This window comes from Choloepus didactylus, chromosome 7, assembly GCF_015220235.1.
Source record: "Choloepus didactylus isolate mChoDid1 chromosome 7, mChoDid1.pri, whole genome shotgun sequence".
Classification (NCBI taxonomy): Eukaryota; Metazoa; Chordata; class Mammalia; order Pilosa; family Megalonychidae; genus Choloepus; species Choloepus didactylus.
The window spans coordinates 88974207-88996088 of NC_051313.1; the positions used below are offsets into that span (position 1 = coordinate 88974207).

At 33.1% G+C, this 21882-nt stretch overlaps 1 protein-coding gene across 1 annotated transcript in view; it reads left to right on the plus strand.

Annotated features, from left to right (window-relative positions):
- Positions 1-21882, plus strand: part of EYS (eyes shut homolog) — a 1792869-nt gene that overhangs the window by 217178 nt on the left and 1553809 nt on the right. The window contains 4 exon segments of the mRNA XM_037844664.1: positions 631-767; positions 10449-10486; positions 10489-10552; positions 10554-10607. Coding sequence (XP_037700592.1) covers positions 631-767; positions 10449-10486; positions 10489-10552; positions 10554-10607 — 293 coding nt within the window.

Genomic DNA, 21882 nt, shown 5'->3' on the forward strand with positions numbered 1-21882 from the left:
TGTCACATTATTTTTTTTTTGCTTTTTTCATAACTCATTATTTATTGAATCCCAAATACTGTGTCTAACATTAGAATGTTGAATAGCTAATATATACATATATACACACACACATACGTATATGTTTATCTATATGTACACTTACACACACACACACACACACACATGCAAATTCATGTGAATGCCCTTCCTTTTCTGTTGTACATATTTTAAGGATCTTTTTTCTGGATTTCTTTCCAAATGATTTCATATACAATAATGATTATATAAAAAATAACAATGCTTTTATTTTATTTTTTGCATAAAATTTGTTATGTTTACAGTTCCTACCTCCTTTAGAAGTAGTAATTGGTCATTTATTTTACATTTGTTTATTTTCAAAAAAATGCATTGGCCAGGGAGATGTGTCTTGATCTTACTCTGATGCTACGCTTCAGAGCCCATTTTTTAAAAAGAGGCTTGGGCTTCATTATCTTTTAGAACTCTTTCAAATTTAGCATTTTATAGATAAAGATGTTTGTATGTGATTCGATCTTTTCAATTAATTTGACAACTGTCCTTAATAATGCAACATGAATCCAAGTTGGTGAAAGATCATTTAATTTTTCATCTCTTTGGAAGGATTTGAAGGTAAAAAAATGTGAAATGATCATAGGTGCCTACTCCTTTCTTGCTGCAAACTGCACTGAAGACACCATCTATGTGAGCAAATCTGAAGACCGTGATTATGCATGTTGGTGCCCATATGAAGGAACAATAGAGGTGAAGTAAATTGATATAGTAGTTTCTCATTTGTCCCCCTAGCTCATAACTGTCTGCTTTAGAGAAAGTTAACAACATTAAATTTGCAGATTCTTCAACTGCCAAGATATGTATAGATTAAATGTAACTTTATAGACATATTTGCAGTAATCCACTAGGAAATCTGCATATGTTCCTTATATTTATAATATGGAGAGGTACTAAGGAGTTTCAGGATTCATTGTATTTCTAGTCTTTTTGTGTTTTATTCATGTTATAATATGCCAACTAATTAAATCCTCTCACAGATGTGATTATGCAATGTTTTGTTTAAAGATAAAAGACTACCTTTGTTTTGTTTTGTTTCTTTAAATATGGTTATTCCTAGGAGATAGATTTCTAACCTCTGAGCATTGCTATCAGTAACATTTGCAGAGCCTAAGGCAAGAAAACAAAGAATGCCCCCATCTTTTCCCCCCCAGCTCTGTCTCATACAAATTAGGAACAAAATTTTTAAATACATAAAAATAAGTAACACAATTTTTAGGATCTTAATTTTAAGCAAAGAAGGAAATTTTTGTCGAAATAATTTAGGAGTTTTCCAAAATTCCAGGGAGTTAAGAATCTGTAAACTCTTTTCTTGGAGCACAACCTGATTTGGTCATTTTACAGAAATAAAACCCAAATTCTAAGTATATGTTTTGTACATCAATCATGTAAATTTTTAGCAAAGATTCATAAGCCAATTTCCTTATGAATAAATTAATTAACAATGATCCAACCTTACGAAAAATAGCAATTCATTGTTACCTTCAAATTCACCATTAAGGCAACTACATGCAAACTTCAAATTTCTCAGAACTTATAATTTAATGTATTCCCTCAAATATGTCTTTTATGTTTTATTATTTAGAAATCTGTGGATTAGTCTTAATATGTTTATATGTGCATACTTAAATAATAAAAATGTAAGTAACTATATGCATAGATAATTAAATTAATGCTTTTGAATTTATCTTTAAATATATTTAACTTTATCATATTAAAGAAAGTTACATATTACATTAAAGTTACTAATTAAGCAGCTACATACCTTCTCTTAAGAAACAATTGGGTAGAACATTTTTATTATATTGTATATATAGTTTCATTTCACTGTAATCTTTTAACTCCCACTTTTAAATAAAGTGCCAGTTTTTTTTTCTGATTTAAGAAAAAACACAAAGACAGTAAAACCAAGAACTTTTTAGCCATTTTGTTTGTGCATGTGTACACACTTTAAATGACTTTAACAACTTTCATATTGGACAAAATAAACATAAATATAAATCATTTAAGATATTTTTACATTTTATTGCCATTCTATAAGGAAAAAGGGTAACTTGAAACTATGTTTAGAGATTAATATTTATTTATTTTTCTGACTTAAGAATTGTTTGGGTATCCAAAGATTATATATTATTTAATTCATTTTAATATCAGTCTAAGTATTAATGTTGACTAAATATTTGAAAATTGCAATTTAAATCATCATGTTAAGTTCTTATGATTTGTAGTATAAGAATTCACAAACTAAAACTTTTTATGAGATATCCATTACTAGAATTTAAATTATTTAAACACAATTTTATATTTTTGTAATCTTAAACAAAGTGAGGAAATAATGATACTTTACTGAATCCGTAGAATTTATGTTTGAAATATATAATATTTATATCATGAGATGTTAAAATCTTGTTTTCTTTCCATGGCAATAAAATTAGAGAAAGGACAAAGTTCAGTTAAAGTTACATTAAATCATTCTTATTTGTCTAAATCCATTCATTTATTAGAATACTACATAAGATCTTTTTTAATGTAAATAAAGCTCTGTATATATTTAAAAATTAAGAGTTTTGAGTTTATGCCTAATGCTCTAAGAATCTAGTTTTCTTTACATCTAAGAGGCTTACACTATTACCCAAACCTACAAATAAACTTTGTCTGGTTTATTAGTTTTGGCAAGAGGATAATATACAAATGAAACACAATTTACTCATTTTTCTTTTTTTGTAATTTTTGACTATTTATATGAACATGATAAAATATGTATGATCAATTAATGTCAGAACTTTCCCAAGCAAAAAAGAAAGGAAGGGAAAAGGAAAATGAAGGAAGGAAAGGGAAATGGATTCAGAAATATATAAAAGCATGACTATAAAAGGTTAATTATCTTCCTCTGCAAAGAATGCAAAGAATGGTGGAGGATTAAGTGCAGGAAAGCCCTTTTGCTGCACACATGCACACATACACCATCTCACAGAATGGAACAAATTATTATGGACATTTAAAAGTAATATCTCAAATCCTTGACAATCCTATAGAACCACATAATTAAAAATATTGTGCACATTAATCCAGAAGTATGAAAATGAAAGAGGGGGATCTTGTGCATTAAACATACTAATCTCTTTATTAGACGCACAGGACAGAGAATCTCCTCCTAAGGTTTATTCCCTTTTTGTTCTAATGCATTTGTCTAATAAAGCAATCTTGTTCATGTCAAAATTTCCCTCAAGTGGCCACTGTAATTTCAAATTGTTCTTGATAGATTATGCCAATTACATAGATATGCATATGAGCTATTATGAAGGAGGGTGTTATGTATGCAAAGAATGTAAGAGGCTGAGAAAATCCCATGAAAATTTCAATGGCGTTATCAATGGTGCTTGTATAATGCTGTGTCTCCAGAACCTGCCAAAGGCCAGTCAATTTCATCTAGGAGTACAGTAAGAAGTGTTTACAGGATTTTGAAAAGGTGGCTCAAGGACAATTTTGTACAAAGTACAACAGACTGATATGACCATCTGAATTTATAATTTTTTATGTCATCTGAGTGGTGAAGTTATGGGTCCCATGCTTTTCCTCTCCACATAGATATCCGCTTTTGGATGACTCATCAGTGGGAGTGATGATGACAGGGTTTTGTCTTTTTCTGATTCAATTTGGATCATGTAATCAAAGGATTTCTAAAATATATCTTTATGTGTAGAGACCATATATACTTAACATTGGGGATATAGCAAAAAGAAATTGGAGTTCAGATAGGATATGGCACTTATACAACTCTCACAGTTGGAAAGAAGAGTATCCAGAGTACTCAGGATTGTGCACATTTCAGGGAGTTCAGAGTCTTGTGTGCTTTGTTAGTGAGGGCATCTTAAAAGAATATCTGCAGAACTTTCATTTGTTTGCAGCTGAACCTCTAAGAGGTCACCATACATTCTGTTTATCAAGAAAAACTAATTATTTTAGACTTCATTCAATAAGGTAAAAAAGCACTTTAAAAGAGTCTTGGAAGGGAGAAATCATGAGAATATACATATAGAATTTTAGGACCTAGCATTGAGAGGAACTGGGGATATTGGTCATAGTTTATGAGCAGAAGCTTTGTGAAGTTATGGAGCACATGCCCCATAGGTGAGCACAATGTGATGAGAATCTTAAAGTGAGTCTTGATAGCCACCCATTAGTCTTTGTAAACAACTTACTATAGCTGATCCGCAATCTTACCTGCAAAGAACATGTATTTCATAAAGAGTAAGGTGTTTTTTATTTAATTTTTCTCTGTTTTATTTTTAACATAGGGACAAGAAATTAGATCGGCTAATAGAGATGTCAGTTCTCATCTTCAAAGGCTGAAATTCCAAAAGTGTTCTCTAATTTCCTTTTTAAATTGTGCCTCTTATTTACATAAGGGACAGCTTAAACATGAATGAGTTTATTTTGTTTTTTACAGTCTTACTACATAAAGGTTGTTAGATTATATAACAGAGCAATTGTGGCCTCCATCTCTGGCTCAGTCACAGGCCTGTCTTCTCTTTGTCTTGTTCTCCTGTGTCCAAAATTCCTGTCCTGAGAAGGACATTTAGTCTTATTGGATTATGGCTCTATTATCTATAATCCATATTGGATTCATGTGGCCTCATCTTAACTAATAACAACTTCAAAGAACCAATTTCCAAATAGGATCACAATTATCGGTTAAGACTAGCATATATCTTTTGAGAGGGCACAATTCAATCCATAACCCTGATTTTTACCTATTTCAGGGCTTTTTGAGTAGGACCAAGGCTGAATAAATTTGGACTTTAATTTGTCCAGATATAATTTTTAAACTGATACATTTTATTTACCCAATAATACTTTTGTAAATCTCGAGATTTCTGTGTATCATGAAAAAGAAAAATCCATACTCCTATCCTTGCTATCACTTTACATATATAGCTAATTAATGAAGGACAAAAAGAGTGTTAAAATAAATGTCATATGTTATGCCTGATAGAGTCTGTTCTCATCAAGACCCCTTTGCTAAGTGACCCTTCACACTAATGTAATATGGAAATGATGAAATAATTTCATAAAAATACATACATTTTCTGAAATGATAGTTAATATTATTTCACTAGAGCTGTTTACTAATATATGCAAGACATTTTCTGTGGTATGTTGTAAATATCCCTCATGTAGCTTAACTTCCACACTGCAGAAGTTAAGTCCATGTAGTAATACTGTTATGTATATACATCAGTAATAATAAATTTCCAAGAAAGGAATTTCTGGGAGTTTTGCTTTACTTCTACTTCCTTTGGGATGTAAAATATCATCTCCTTGCCCAGAGATTTGTTTTTATAACACTTTTAATCCAATAAAAAATTTAAAATATCCAGCATAAAATAAAATGTGGTTACATTTTCCCTGTGTTTTGCAATATTGACCCTTTTTATAAGGAAAAAAATTAATAATTGATACATATATAGCCACTGAATTTTCTAGAGTAATTTCTATTTGTAATTGCAAGTTTTACTTTAATTTCAGCAGTATATGAGTTGTTTGTTATCAGCATTTTTCTCTGATCATAAAATTAATTGAAAATCCGATGAAAGCTAAGAGCAGTCTCCTTTCAATAACATATGCACACACAAGCATGACATTTTGCATTCAATTTCAAAGAATTAATAGACTCCTTTAAGCAGATTCCACTGATAGTTTTCTATATAATAACTTTTGTCAAGAGATATCTTCTTATCTCTAAATTTGATTAGAATATATTAACAAAAACAATTGAGAAACCATGTTGAAATTCGAAACTGAGTATATCTTAGTGCCACAATTACCTGCAATGGTTTTTATATATGGTTAATAACAGCATATAAGACTTAACCTCCTTTCCCGTACATGGAAAGAGTCTCAGCCAAGCTTTAAATGTAATTTAGTTATTCATATCATATTCTCTAAGAAAAAGACAGTGTTTTTTTTTTTTGAGATATTACTATAAAGTCCAGTAGATAAATTTTCTTTAAATTCTTTTAGATTTTCTTAACCCTAAGTAATACTTATTTTGAGAAATAAAGTGAAAAAAGAGCATATATATTTATAGAAAATAATGACCTTTTGTATTCTGTGCTCTATACCATATTTCCTTCTTGTTAAAACATTGGGTTTTTCCAAGGTTTTATTATATATTATTTAATGACCTGGATTTATTATAAGTAAAACTGTAATCATTCTTTAGTGTAGCTATTTTCTTTCCAACATGATAGCAAATTATTCATTGTATTATATTTTTTAGTATATAAAATAGAAATAGAAAGTTAAGCATGCATGAATCTTCACATACTTTAGGCTTTCAGGTTTATTAGCTAATGGTTCTTATTTCCTTTCCTTTTTTTGTATTAAATAACTCCAGTCTACCCTGAAAAGATTCAGTCAGTCAAACAAACAAATAAACAAAACCTAAAACTATGCTTTTACCCAATATCTGGGAAGCATTACTTTACCACAGTTTGTGTGGCTTAAATTTGCATACTTCTGACTAGGTCTCTGAAACAAGGCAATGTGGCCAAACAGGAAAGATGGAGAAGGTGTTACAAGTGGGGGCAGTGAGGGTGGGAGCTGATGTCTGAGACATGGAGGCAAAGACCAAGTAACAGGAAGGGGATATCCATACCAAAAGACTATCTGCTGAGTTACCACACTTGATAGAACAGCCTAATCTTCCTCCAATTTTTTGAAAACCTACACTTCATCTCATTCCTTAAGCAGACTGTACAGAAACAGATTAACAGCACTGTGCAGACTAAAAAATAACAAAAGTTAAAAAAAATAAAAGCTTATTCCAAGAATAAAAGGAAAAAAGTACACACATAAACACAAGCAGAATGCAATAAGAATGGAATTTAGAGGAAGACTGTTACAGTTTGCTAACGCTGCTGAAATGCAGTCTACCAGAAATTGGTTTGCTTTTTCAATGGGTATTTATTAGGTTACAAATTTATAGTTCTAAAGTCATGAAAATGTCCAAATTAAGGCATCAAGAGGAAGATACCTTCTTTGAGGAAAGGCACTGGCATCCGGGTTCCCGTCATATGGGAAGGCACATGGTGACATCTGCTGGTCCTTCTCTCTTCGTTCTAGTTTCAGCAGCTCTCTCCAAAACATCTCTGGGCTTCTGTGGGCATTTTCTTCTCTCTTATCCTCTTAAAGGACTGCAGTAAATGTATTAAGACCAACCCTGAATGGGCTGGGTCACATCTCAATTCAACCAAAAGGTCACGCACACAATAGGTCTTCCCCCACAGGGATGGATTAAAAGAACATGGCCTTTTGTTGGGTACATAACAGGTTGAAAACAGCACAAAGACTAATTAAGTTAGATTGCTTCCATAACTAAAAGAAATCAACTAGGAGGACTTCCAGGATAGTAGGATAGTCCAAGTAACAGCAGTTCCATAAATCCAAACCTTCCAAAATAACACAACAAAATTACACAGAAAAAAAAGAAGAGAAATTGCTGGACCCCATGCTTGTTAATTTTCTATTTATCTGTAATTTGAAGTTTTGTTGTTTTGTGTTTTCTAGTTATGTTGAACATGGAGAATTTATATATTAGAATTTTGATTTTTTTGTTTTTTTAATAAAGGATATTAGAAAATTTGCCAAAATTTGAATAAGTTTTATATGTTAGATAATTTAGTATATCGAAGTAAATTTCCTAATTTTGATAATTTTACCATGGAAATGAAAGAAATGTCTTTTCTATATTAAATATACACTAAAGAAATTAGGAGTAAGTGTCATGCTGCAACATACAAATTTCAGGAAAAAAATAAAGTATGTATATGTGCATACTTTGTGTCTTTATATGTGTATGTATATAAATAGAAATAAAAGAAATGTAGTAAAATAATATTTGTTGCTTCTGGGAAAAGGGTATGTGGGAATTCTGTGTACTAATCTTGCAAATTATAAGTCTGAATTTTTTTCAAAATAGATTATTTTAAAAGAGACTAAATATCATAAATCTCATTGAACTTCATGAAATATCACACACATACACAGAGAGGTAAGTCAGAGAAAGTCTGAATGCTGTTGTTCAAACCAATGGTGTTAAACTAGTTTAGCTGACCAAAGACTTACTTAATTACTTAATACTTAATTTTCTTTATTTAATTATGAACACTTGAATTCTTAGAACATTCCTGAAAATTTTTATAATATTTCTTTTTAAATCTAGCACCTTTAAAATATTAGAGCTTTGAATATCCCTTTTTTTTCCCGAGTTTAGGTATATTCAATTCCTTTAAGTGCTTATTTACCTCTATAAGCCAATTATAACAATGACCTCTTAATTTAAGTAACTTTGCTAGCATCTAGAGATAAGAAAAAATCTCCAGCTCAGTGAATGGTACATTATTTTCTTAACTGCAGGCACACAGACATAAGAAAGAGACACAGAACAAGAATATAGAGCTTCAATCCTTAAATTTCACCAAGTCAAGAGTAAAGACCAAACCACAAAACCCACCAGTTCATGTCAAAGAGCTGTTCTCCTTTCTGGTGAGCTTGAAATCATTAATTGATTCTAGCTGAAGATAGGAAAATTGACACATTCTTAGTTGACTCTTACCTCATTTAGACTGGATCCCTATAAGTAGTCATTAATCCATTTATAGAGGTCACCAAATGATCAGACTTGGAAACCAAATTTCTAATCATTGCTGTAGCTGATAAGAAATAGCTTTTTGGCTCTAAATAAAACAAAACCAAAAAGAAAACCCAATGGTTATGGGGAGAAAAATTTTAAATTAAAAGATGAGAGTTATCCAAGTTTGGTTGCTATTTTTATGCACTTTTATTGAGATATATTCACATCACATACAGTCATCCATAGTGTACAATTAATTGTTCACAGTTTCATAATACAGCTGTGCATTCATCATTACAATCAATTTTTGAACATTTTCATTACTCCAAAAAATTAAAATAAAAATAAGAATAAAAGTAAAAAAAAAAAAAGGACACCCAAAACATCCCATAACCCTGGCCCCATTATTCATTTACTTTTTGTCACTATTTTTCTACTCATCCATTCACACACTGGATAAAGGGAGTATGAACCACAAGGTTTTCACAATCACACCATGTAAGCTACATAGTTATACAAATGTCTTCAAAAGTTAAGGATACTGGATTGCAGTTCAACAGTATTTCCTTCTAGCTATTTCAATATGCTAAAAACTAAAAAGGGATATCTGTATAATGCATAAGAATAACCTCCAGAATGACCTCTCAACTCCATTTGTAATCTCTCAGCCACTGAAACTTTATATTTCGTTTCATTTATCTTCCTCCTTTTGGTTCAGAAGGCTTTCTCAAGCCAATGATTCTGGGTCCAGGCTCATCCCTGGGAGTCATGTCCCACATCGCCGAGTAGATTTATACACTTGGGAGGCATATCCCATGTCGGGGGGAAGGCAGCAAGTCCACGTGCTGAGTTGGCTGAGAGAAAGAGACAGGCCACATATGAACAACAAAATAGGTTCTCTGGGGATGATGCTTAGGCATCATTATAAGTAGAGTTAGCCTCTCTTTTGCAGTTAATATGCTTCATAATGGCAAGCCCCAGGATCAAGGGCTTGACCTACTAAACTGGCAGTCCCCATTGCTTGTGAGAATATCAGGAATTCCTCAGGTGGGAAAGTTTAATATTTCCAGATTTTGATTCACTTCTGGGAGTCAGGAAAGATGTGCCCATGTTTAAGCACTCAATATGATGCACATTTCTCTGATGCAAAGTTTACCTGACTTTGTCAGGTAAATCTGTTGGGCATCTCTGCAAAAGACCTTCAAAACTGTTAACAGAATAAATTCCAAAGAGATGTAAAATCATAAATGTCATGCAATTATAAAATGAACACATGTTAAATACTTTACTTAACTCATTATTAATGAGAAAATAATTAGGAGCTGTAACCAATTTAAAAGAGAAAACAAATAACACACTTAAGGAGAAAAAATAACATTCATTTATCCTAGAGAATAGGTTTGCCATGGATCTGACTCTCAACACAATGGTCTTTCCACTGCATCATTTAACTTATAAATAATACCTACAAAGATTTGAATAAAATGAAATGAAAATGTATAACTTTTAAAAAGATGTTTATCATTTTATGATTTATAGGTTTCTGTCAAAATTTGAGTATAATCTGAATATCATTGAAAATTATTTTGATATAGATGAAAACAGAATTCCTTTTTATCCTTGACAAAAGCATGAATAAATTAATACCTAAAAGAAAGCATGAAATTGAAACCTAGAAACATATTAATATTGTACATAGTATGTCATGTTAATTTATACATTTCATATCTCATATTTATAGACATGCAAATGGATACAATTGTTTGACTGATGAAGAGAGTTGGGGTATTGGTGTCTATGTATTCCCAGATGCGCTGACAAAATTCATCTGGAAAATGTGACTGACTTCATGTAGGTGTCAACGTGAAGATATTTGTAAAGATGAAAGGAATAGATTCAGGTATTTATCATCATTTGAGTGAAGCTTATCACCTATTCATCAAAAAGTTCTAAATGTACTGATATTGAACTACTTTATCATTTCATAATGACAATCATTTTAATTAATTAAATGTTTTTGATTTATCTTTTTATAACACATACACATATTTTGATAAAGCCAAAAAGTCTACTTGGTAAGAAACTTAAAAGTTGTTGAAGGACACAGAAAAGTAAATCACCCATCTGCACTTATCTCTAATACCCCCACTTCTTCTCCACAGAAAAAAACAGTTGAATATTTTTTGTTTTGCATCTTTCTTTGATAAAGTAATAGGAAGGTATTTTTAATTTTTTGCTTTTAGAGATGGTTGTATTTTAAACTCACTGCTCTGATTCTTGAGTTTCTGAAGAATATGCCATATCTGTAGTAACAAGCCAACTTACTAACTTCATACTATATCATATCATTGATAAATATCTAGACTGTTCATACTTTTGCTATTACAAATGGTGCTTATTTCAGTTTTGCTAAAGATGCTGGAATGCAATATACCAGAAATGGATTGGCTTTTTCAATGGAGATTTATTAGGTTGCAAATTTACAGTTTCAAGGCCATGAAAATGTCCAAATTAAGGCATCAAGAGGTAGATACGTTCTCTGATTAAAGGTCAATGGTATCTGGAGTTCCTCTGACACATGATAAGGTGCATGGCTGACTCTACTGAACCTTCACTTCCAGGTTTAGCTTCTGGTTTCAGTGGCTTTCTCTGAGATGTCTCTGGGCCTCTGTCTCAGCTCCTGTGCATCCTTGCTTTTTTCTCCCAGGGTGTTTCTGTCTCTCTTAAAGGACTCCAGTAAAGGATTAAGACCCACATTGAATTGAATGGTCACATCTCCATGGAAATAACCTAATCAAAGTACCCACCCACAACAGGTCTGCTCCCATAAGATTGGATTAAAAGAACATAATCTTTTCTGGAATATATAATAGATCCAAACCAGCACATTCCAAACGCAGGACCCCAAAAAGATATGTTCTTTCCATATGCAAAATACATTCATCCATCAAAATGTCACAAAAGCTTTAAAGCATTTCAGTAACAATATTAAGTACAAAGTCTTACCAAAATCAGTTACAGGCATGGTTTGTCCTACAGCAAAATTCCCCTCGGTTGTGAACATGTGAAACTTAGAACACGTTACCTGCTGCCAATATACAAAGGAGGGATAGTGATAGGATAAACATTCCCATTGTCATAGGGTAAAATTGGAAGGAAAATAGGGGTCAAGGGACCCAAACAGTTCCTAAAACCTGCAGGGAAAACTCCCTTAGATTTCAAAGTCTGAAGAGTCATTAATAGAATGACACTTTATCCTCAGGGACTTGAGAGAGTTCAGCTGTCGCAGGTTTGTATCTTTACACCTCAAACCTGTGATATCTGTTAAAAAAAAAAAAAAGGCTTGAGCCTTATCAGGCTGTGATTCAGTCAGTTAAGTAACCCCCCATTTAAATAAGAGTATGGGGACAGACAATAGTTTAAAAGTAAAGTGCACTCAGGACAAGCATTTAAATTGAATTTATTTTTACTAAAGGGGCACATAAGTTTAAAGGAACAAGTTTACAGTGAAAAAATAAATTGATATATTACCAAGCCTGGGAACTTCTGCCCCTTACAGATGCAGCTGGATATGAGATCAGAAGACTCCTCCAGTCTAAGTTACAGAGTATTTATAGAGCCTTTGATTTAGGACACATTCAATTAAATCATACTGTATTTTATGTTTGGTCCAAGGTGGTGAACTATGGGTGGTGAAACATGGGTGAGTCAAAAACAGAAGAGTCTAGTCACAGCATTATAACAGGTTCAAACTTAATTTTGAATGTTTGCAAAACTTTACTGAAAATGTTTCTAGTAATTATGCTATGACTTCCATAAGAGTAATATAACAGAACTCTTAATTATATAAAAACTAAAAGTTAGAAGAGAGCTTACTTTTACTTATAACTAACTTATCAGTATCATTTTTATTTAATTTTACAATTAGTTTAATCATTACATCATATTATGTCCCTCAGTTCCTTCTTTCCTGCTTGGGCTTGTTTAGCCTCTCCCTCAGTAAAATTTTCTAATATAGGACTCAAAGGATATGAATCCTCTGTCCCCAGTTTTTATAGTAAGGCTTTTCCATGTTCTATCATTTGGAAATTGTACTTGAGTATTTTTGAGTAAAAGTTCTTTTAAATAGGCTTCTATATCAGAAGGAATAACTGGCTCTTTACTATCAGAACAGAAGGCGTGAGGTGGTATGTGAGAGCAGAAGGTGCCACAGCTGTTTGATACCCACATAGAAAGAAAGAGTGAGCATCTTCATTATCAGATTCCACAGTAGAGACATTATCCTGCCACAAAGACCCATCTTATTCAAGGGCTTATGCAATGGCCCTGTTCTCTCCAAATGCTGGGGTGATTGCTCCAACATATCCAAGAACTAGGAAAACCACCTTGTTCTCAGCCCCACCCTCCTCAAGCATCAGGGTGCCACCTGGACACTCTGCCATCTCTGGGGCAAAGGTTCCCCCCTCTTGGAACAGTGAGGTGGTGACCAGGCTCTCCCCAATCCCCAGGGAATATGCTCACCATCTTTGAACTCTGGGGCAAATGCACCTTCTCCATGTGAATGAGTGGGTCCACTCTCCTGGCCTGAGGTATTTTAGTTACAGACCATGGCTTCCATGGTTCTGCCGTTGAAGTAATTTTTCCTTCAATCTGTCCCTTTTCTGTCCTTTTTGGTCCAGATTGGCAGTGGTTCCATTTATACAGATCTTGAAAAAAAAAATATTGTTGGCTTGGCATGCAGCATACAGGGGCAAAACCATCAGACAATAGGACTTTCCACAGCTTCTTCCTGGATAACTCCATCTCCAAACCTGGCTTGTCCTGAAATGGCTGACTTGTTCCATCTTTGGTTAAGTCCTCACATGGGGCACTAGCCTCTGAGGTCTCACTCTATGGAAACCAAGAATCTTCCAAACCATCATTTTCTGGTTTCTTTGTACCCAAGAGTTCAGTTCTCAGCTTATCTCTTTCCTCTCACAGTTTACTATAAACTGCAAGGAGAAACCAGACTGCTCTTTCCACATTTAATTTGAAGATTTCTTCAACTAAGTGTCCCAGCTCATCATTTTCAAATTCTGCCTTTCATCAAACACCAGGATTCAATTTTGCCAAATTCTCTGCCACTTTCAAATAAAGATCACCTTTCTTCCAGTTGGCAATGACAGATTCATCATTTCTGTCTAAGACCTCATAGGAAGTAATTTCAACATCCATATTTCTACCAACAGTTGCTTATAGCAATCTAGCCCTTTTCTATCAAGCGCCTCATGATTCTTCCAGATATATTCCCCTTATCCATTTATAAAGCCATTCCAGCATTTTTGCTATTTGCAGATCACAACACTCCACTTCTCTGGTGCCAAAATTTGTTTCAGTTTGCTAAAGCTGCTGGAATGCAATATATCACAAATGAATTGGCTTTTCTTTGTGGCCTTGTCTGACTCTGACTTCAGGTTTCTTCTCTTTATAAAGCCTCCATTAATATGGATTAAGACCATTCTGATTCAGTTGGCCACACCTTAATTTAAAACATCTTCAAAAGGTTCTATTTTTAATAGGTTCACACCCACACAGATGGTATGGTTTGGGATAGAAAACTTTTAAAGCTAAACTTACAATGTGCAACATGTAAAATAAAAGAATGATAACATCTCAATATCAAATTTGATTAACATAAATAAGCATAAACATTTTGCTATTTAATTGCACTTTATATGAATGCAGCTTACAAGGCATATGTATATGAAATACTTTATGCAGTTCCAAATATTACCAATTTTTGCCCAAAAATGTTCAAAGGATATTTTCTGGGAATTATAAAAACCTTAATAGGCTAATGTTAAAGTTTCCAGCTGCTGCAGCAACTATCATACAATGGTTTGGCTTATGCAATGGGAATTTATTGGTTCACAGATTTGAGGTTAGGAGAAGTCCAAATTCATTGTGTCATCAGGAAATGCATTCTCCCTGAAGGCTGTTCAAAATAACCTTAGGTATAATTTCAAAATCTGTTTCTGTAGAGTCAGGAAGCTTGTATAAATACAGCTTTATATGAATGTGCCATGGGAAAGTAAGATATTTTGATCAGAGTTTTCTTAAATTATAAGTCTAATGACTACTTTTCCTAAGACTTGTAATTTCTGCCATGATATCATTAAGGTTTCTTATAACATTAATTTCTTATTTTATATTTATTTGAAATTCAAAATCTTGTGCCTGCCAGGCAAAGTTTTATGTGCTTAACCTTTGTATGAAAATTTTAAAAAAAGAAAGAAATTTGGACCACATATAGTAGTGTAAAAGTGGCTTATTTTCTTTCTTTCTCCCTTTCTTTCTCTCTCTCTCTCTCTCTCTCTCTCTCTGTCTCTCTCTCTCCCTTCCTCCCTCCTTCCCTCCCTCCCTCTCTCTTTGTTTCAGTCTTGATACTGCTAAGCCACATTTTCTCTTCTGGGCAGATCCTTTTTATTGCTGTATTTGCATATAAAGTGATTGTTTTTTCCTTTTTACTCTGCCCTGGAAAACTGAAGGTAAACTTGCTCCCTAAGCATTATGGTTAAATGACAGAGAGGTCGTTACTTAATATATTTAATCATTCCTAAAGTAGTTATAAATGTAATATCTACATGCATGACAATAACAATTATATTAAATTTCATTAAAGGAATCTCAGATCATTAAATTTCAAGAATATTACACATTGAAACTTAGCTTGCACATATGCAAATATCTCTCATATTTTTTATTATCTTGGGTATAAATCAATACAAATATGCATGTATCCTTAACCCAGAATTTGACTACATTACAGCTCCAGAATTTATGATTTTTCAAGGTTCTACTTCATACTGACATTTTAAAAAATCATGCACGTTATATGATTTTGTGCTAACTTGGCTTGATAATCTCTAAATACCTCATTTTTAGACCTAACCTTTGTATTTGTTTATAAATTTTCTTCTAAGACTTAGAATATTATGAAGCTCTTTATTCAGAACCTTAAGAAAATGGACTTACTCATGAGAAAAAAGTCACTTAATTTTAGAATATATTTGATGAGTATTTAGTCAAACAATATTAATGGAACATTTACTGTGTATAAGGCATATTGAGCATAAAACTTAGAAATTTGAGTAATAGGTAGAATAATAGGTTGAATTTTTCTATACCTAGGTGAAATGTTTTTCTTTAAAAAACTAAATGATGAAAATCTATCAAATCACTATATTTAAAAGAGAGTACATATTTCTGCTGGGTGAGTCAGGCACACACCTAGCATCAATGCTCACCTACTCCTTCCTCCACCTCCTGTTCTACTGTGTGCAGGTATTTCAATATGTTTCCATACCACAGGGTGGGGGAGACATTTGGTTTAGTGATAAGATCTGACCATATACTGAATCCAGAAATTGGGGAACAAGCCCACCCAACTGCTTATCTATACAGGAGCGCTCAGTTTCAGAGCCTCTTCTCCCTGGAGCATATAAATACCCTGTCCTAAGGCAACACGGATTTCTCTCCTCCCCTACACTAAGTGGGCATGTAGGTTTGCCATGCATCCATACTTATTCAAGCAGGTGACCTCCCCAGGGGACTGGACAAGATGGGATAACTTCCCCTGCTCTTTTGGACCCTTTGTACTGTGTAAGTAATGAAGTGATCATTTGCTGAAAGTTTCTGTTTTGTCTCAGCTTGTGTTCCCACAATGCAGCATATAGCAACTTTTTCCATAATTTCCAACTTAGAGACTTTCACCCAGTGTATTTGTGCTTTTTCATTCCATCATATTAGTCCCTTGTTTCAAATTTAAGGGCAACTCAAAGTTGATTTATTCAATAATAGAGTTAAAAAACAATTCATAAAGTGTTTTAGTCCAATTATTTTTCAAAATATAAAGTGCTATGAAATAATTACATGTTAAAATTATCAGTAATACATGTGGATCACTTTAATTTCATGAAATATTTACAAAATTGGTGTACTCATCTCAGAATAACTTTCAATTTAATAGTAACTTATCTTAACACTATGCATCCATATACATAAATATATTAACATTTACTTCCACAGAATTAATTATGGTCAAAATATGCTTGAAATACTAATGGAAGGATGAAAATTAATGAGTGCTTTTGTTAATTGGATAAATCTATTTTAGGTCAATGGTTTTCAGGTATACGATCTTGCCTTTTGGGAACAGTTTGGAAATTTCTAGGAGCGTTTCTAATATTCAGAATAATTGACTAGGTGACTGGCATTTAACAAATGGGCAGTATATGATGAATGTTGCAAACCCTTCAATGCACAGAACATATCCATGCAAAGAAAAGTTATTCCATGATCTATACAATTTCAAAAAGTCCCAAAATATATTAATTTGGATAAAAATCTTTTTTAATGAATATTGGAGCCTATATCTGAGTTCCAATTTACTGATCAACCTGAAGTATTTTTACAGAGTTTTAATAACCATTGTGTTTTCCAGGAAATAAAATTTCATATTAATCAAGAAAATAGAATGCTTGATTCAGTGATATTTTATTTTAGATACTTTAATACTAAGCTAGTTATTGGCATTAGAATCAGTGAACTGATCATTTCTCACTCTGATATCTAGAGATAAATTTTACTTATGTCTCATAATAATGTTCTAAAGATAAGGTCAATTGACTATTAAAAAAAGTAAAAAGGGGAGACTTCTGGGGAAAATGGCAGAGTATGTAGCTCCAGGACATACTCCTTCCATGAAAACAATAATGAAACAGGCAGTAATGCACTGAAACAACTATTTTGAAACGCAGAGGTCAGAAGAACACTGTACAGCATCCAGGAAAGAGTGGGAGGAAAATGCTGATAAATTATAGTAAACAACAGTAAATTGCTTTATCTGCACCCCAGTTATCCCACACTCCCATGACAGTCCACCATGGGGTCCAGTCTTGGCATAGCTACCGGTCACAGAAAGGGACATCAAAATCCTCTTCCCCCAAAACAGGGGTAGGCATGTGTTCCAGTATGCTAATGCTGCTGTTATGCAAAATGCCAGAAATGGATTGGCTTTTTTAAAGGGGGGTTATTTGGTTGCAAATTTATAGTTCTAAGGCCATAAAAGTGTCCAAACTAACCATCAACAAGGGGATACCTTCACTGAAGAATAGTCAGAACACCTCTGTCAACCGGGAAGGCACATGGCTGGTGTCTGGTGGTCCTTTGCTCCAGAGTCATGTTGCTTTCAGCTTCTGATTCCAGTGGCTTTATCTCTAAGCTTCTGGGAGTCCTCTCAACTTCTAAGGGACAAATTCTGGGCTTTATCTCTTAGCTTAGGATTTCCAAACATCTTACCCACATCTTCACACATCTCTAAGCATCTCTGTTGGCTCCTAGCATCTCTGTCAGCTCCCAAGCATCTCTTAAAGGACTCTAGTGATCTAATTAAGACCCACAATGAAAGGGCAGGTCCACACCTCCAAGGAAATAATTCAATCAGAGGTTCCAATCTAATCAACAGACTAATCAGTCTGTCTCCACATGACAGCATTATAGAATATAACTTTAAGGGGACATAATATATTACAACTAAGAATTTATTAAGCTATATTTTTAAATGTTAATAATTCAAACACTTTCATATTGAGGAAGAAATGCATTAACAATTGTAACAAAGAATCCAAAATTAGACTCATATTTTTATAGAAATTTATTTCTTAAATAGCATTTCTAATCAATGGTAGAAAAGAAAGTGCTCCTTTTCAAAATTAACAGTGTTTGATTTATAAAAATTACAGTATAAAATTTCTAGTAGAGAGTATGAAGCATTTTTATTTTCTTAAAATGGGGAAGATTTACTGAACATGACACAAGATTCAGAAGCAAAAAAGGAAATGATGACAAAGGTGCTTGCACAAAAGTGCAAAATTTATTAATACATAAATTCCAGGCATTCAAGCATCCAGAAAAATTTATAATATATTAGACAAAAATACTATAAATTTAGCTTACAATAATTTATAGCTTCTGCTGTTAAATATGGCAGATGGAATACACATGTTTTCCTCTATTTTTTCCCCAAATCCCACCAAAATTATGGTAAAAAGAGTAAAAGAAAATGGGAGAGAACATATCAGTTAAATAGATATGGCAACAAAATTTGGAAGGCAGGCAGATAAGTGATGACTAACTCAACAGACCATAGAAAAAATGAACTGAACTGTTGGCAGAGGGGAATTAACTAAAGTGCAAACTGAACACTTTAAAGACTGAGGAATTAGGTTCATCAAGTATTCCTGAGAGTGTGATTGGGGTGGGCCTGAAATTCAAGGGATTAATTGAAAGTTTGTATCAATGGCAGTTAAGTCTCCTTCAGCCTGTGTGACCAGTCCACACCAGGACAAATCTGGAGTTTTACTGTGATTAAACAAAAGTGTCCTGAATTAGAGAATGATGCACACTCCAGAACAAAGAGAACCCAGTACTTTGCCCCATTCTACTCTCAGAATGCTGGCTAGTCTATTCCACAGATCATTCTCACTGAATGACTGATGGAGGGAGATGAATTACAGATACAGCAGGCTGGAGGTTCCCTTAACATATCAGCCAGGTTTCTATCTGTTCACTCTGCAATAATGCTTGCTCCTGGAAGACTTCACACACAAACCAGTACACAGAATTTCAAACTGTTCCTGTGTGTGTATGTGTGTGTGTGTTTTTGATATACTTTTCAGTATGAGTGGAGAATGAAGGACAGCCAAATATGAAAGGAAAGCTTCTAACATCACAGCCAGTGTCCAAAATTAACAGAAAAAAAAAAGAAAAAACTTGGAGCAATAAAGTTAAGGGTATAACTAAATTTTTGACAAATACCCAAAAGTTAGAATTAATATCCTCAAAAAAAATAGGAACAGGGTAGAAAAATATGCATTCAAATCTAAACCATCTGAAAGATTTTACTTCTCAATAGACCTTTCTCAATAATATTCTTTTGTTTTTCTTAGAGAACAAATTTCAAAGAATATTGCAGGTTATAGTCCCACAGTTTCAGTTATTTCCTTACTGTGAAAAATAACATATGTTTGAAAAAGGTAGTATCATTCAAAGTATGATTTAACAAGTAGATATATAGGAAATTTCCAAACTTGTTATGACTTATAGTACCATAGTTTCAGTTATTTCCATATTGTGAAATATAACATATACACAAAAAGGTGGTAGCTTTCAAATTAAAATTTAACAAGTAACTATAGAAAAATTTCAAAGGATTCTATGTGTTACAATTCTACCATTTCAATTTTTTCCTTCTAGCTATTCTCATATCCCAGCAACTAAGAAAAAGAAAATTATATGAAGATTCAGTATTCATAATCCTTTGATAAATTCCATCTTGTCTGTTGCTACCCCTTCCTCTAGTTTAGTCATTTTCCTGATCTTCAGGGATGTCTAGGCAGTGACCAGCCTAACCTGTTCATGTTGAAAAGGGATGTCAACTTTATAAGAAAAGGGGACACATCTAGTAGATATTCTTGAAGAGGCTATTGCCTCTGGGTTTGGAAACTTAGCTGGTATAGGAGTTCTCTGAAGAATTTAAGTTTCTGAAAAATAAGCTTAGTGAGTGAAACCTTTATGGTGTATCAGTTAGGGATCTGGGTAATCTTTAAGGTTCTCAGGACTGCTGTTGACTTGAGCTTATCATATTGTGGTTATTTGGCATATCTAGGTGAAGCTTGCTTAGGAGTAACCTCCAGGGCAGCCTCTTGACTCTACTTGAATTCTCTTAGCCACTGAAACCTTATTTTGTTGCCTTTCTTTTCCCCCTTTTGGTCAAAAAGGAATTCTCAACCCCTTGATGCCAGGGTCAGGCTCATTCATGTGATCCCAGTCCCAGGTCACCAAGAAGACTCATTCTTCTGGGGGAGTCCTGTCCCATGTTGGGGAAGAGGGTGAATTTATTTGCAGATTTAGGCTTAGACAAAGCAAGTCCCATTTAAACAACAAAAGAGGTTCTCTAGAGGTGACTCCTAGGCATAATCATAGGTGGCCTTAGCCTCTCCTTTACAACCATAAGTTTCACCAAAGCAAGCCTCAAAATTGAGGGCTTGACTTATAAAGTAGGGGGTTCCTAAGTTCACATGTCATACGTTATGTCCATGATAATCCATCCATATCTCACATTATCATCACTCTCCATTTTAAACAATGGTATAAAAAAATAATAAGGGTAACAATTATCTGATGTATTTTGCATATTCAGGGATAACAGGATAATTGTTGTTAGGTACTTTGAATGAAAAACAGGATGAAAAATAAAGTTATTATCTTCAGGGAAAACAAAAAAGTTGTGCAGGAAAAAGTAAATGTCCTATGCATTTCAGCAATAAATGATACTGGTTTTGTCAAAATCATATAAAATGAATATTCATTTAACAAATAAATTGACCCAATTATACTCCAAGAATGGAAGAAATACTTGTGTGTGTGTTTGTGTATTTGGGGGTGAAAAACAGTATAAGTAATTAAATGTTCATTTTCCATAGGATAAGAAAAATGGATAATATATATAATGTCTAAAACAGAAAAAAGGTATGAAGCCTATTATTTAGAAATATTGAGATGAATACTTGAAGAAGCAGTGTAATGTTTTTAAGAATTTGCATATATGTAGAAGGACTTGAGTTAGAAAGGGTGAGCCAAGAGAATTCTTCTATTGTTATGAAATAATTACATATTATTTTATAAAATATAAATTAAAAATAAATCAGAAAATAAACATGGAAATGGATTTTAAACCAAAAGTGCTTGGTATCTCAGAAATATTTGGACATCTGCCTGTGTATCTGAAGATAGACATCCCTAAGATCATTTTTGTTTTCATATGCTTCCAACAAATGGCCATTAGAATGAATGTTTTCTTTTTCTGTTTTTTGTGGAGGAAGGTGAGGGTGGGAATTAGAATAGATGGTGCAAAGAAGAATAAAATATTAGCATATTATTTTCTTTTATATCACTTTATACAAATCAGTATTAAAAGAATGAACAATATTGTATACAAAATACCAAAATTAGGCAGTTTTTAAGAAACTAAAAGGAAATAGTCAATAATCATATGAAAAGTTGTGGTTAGTCATAAATTAAACAAATGAAAATAATAGCCTAAGATAGCATTTTTCAATCGGATTGATAACAAT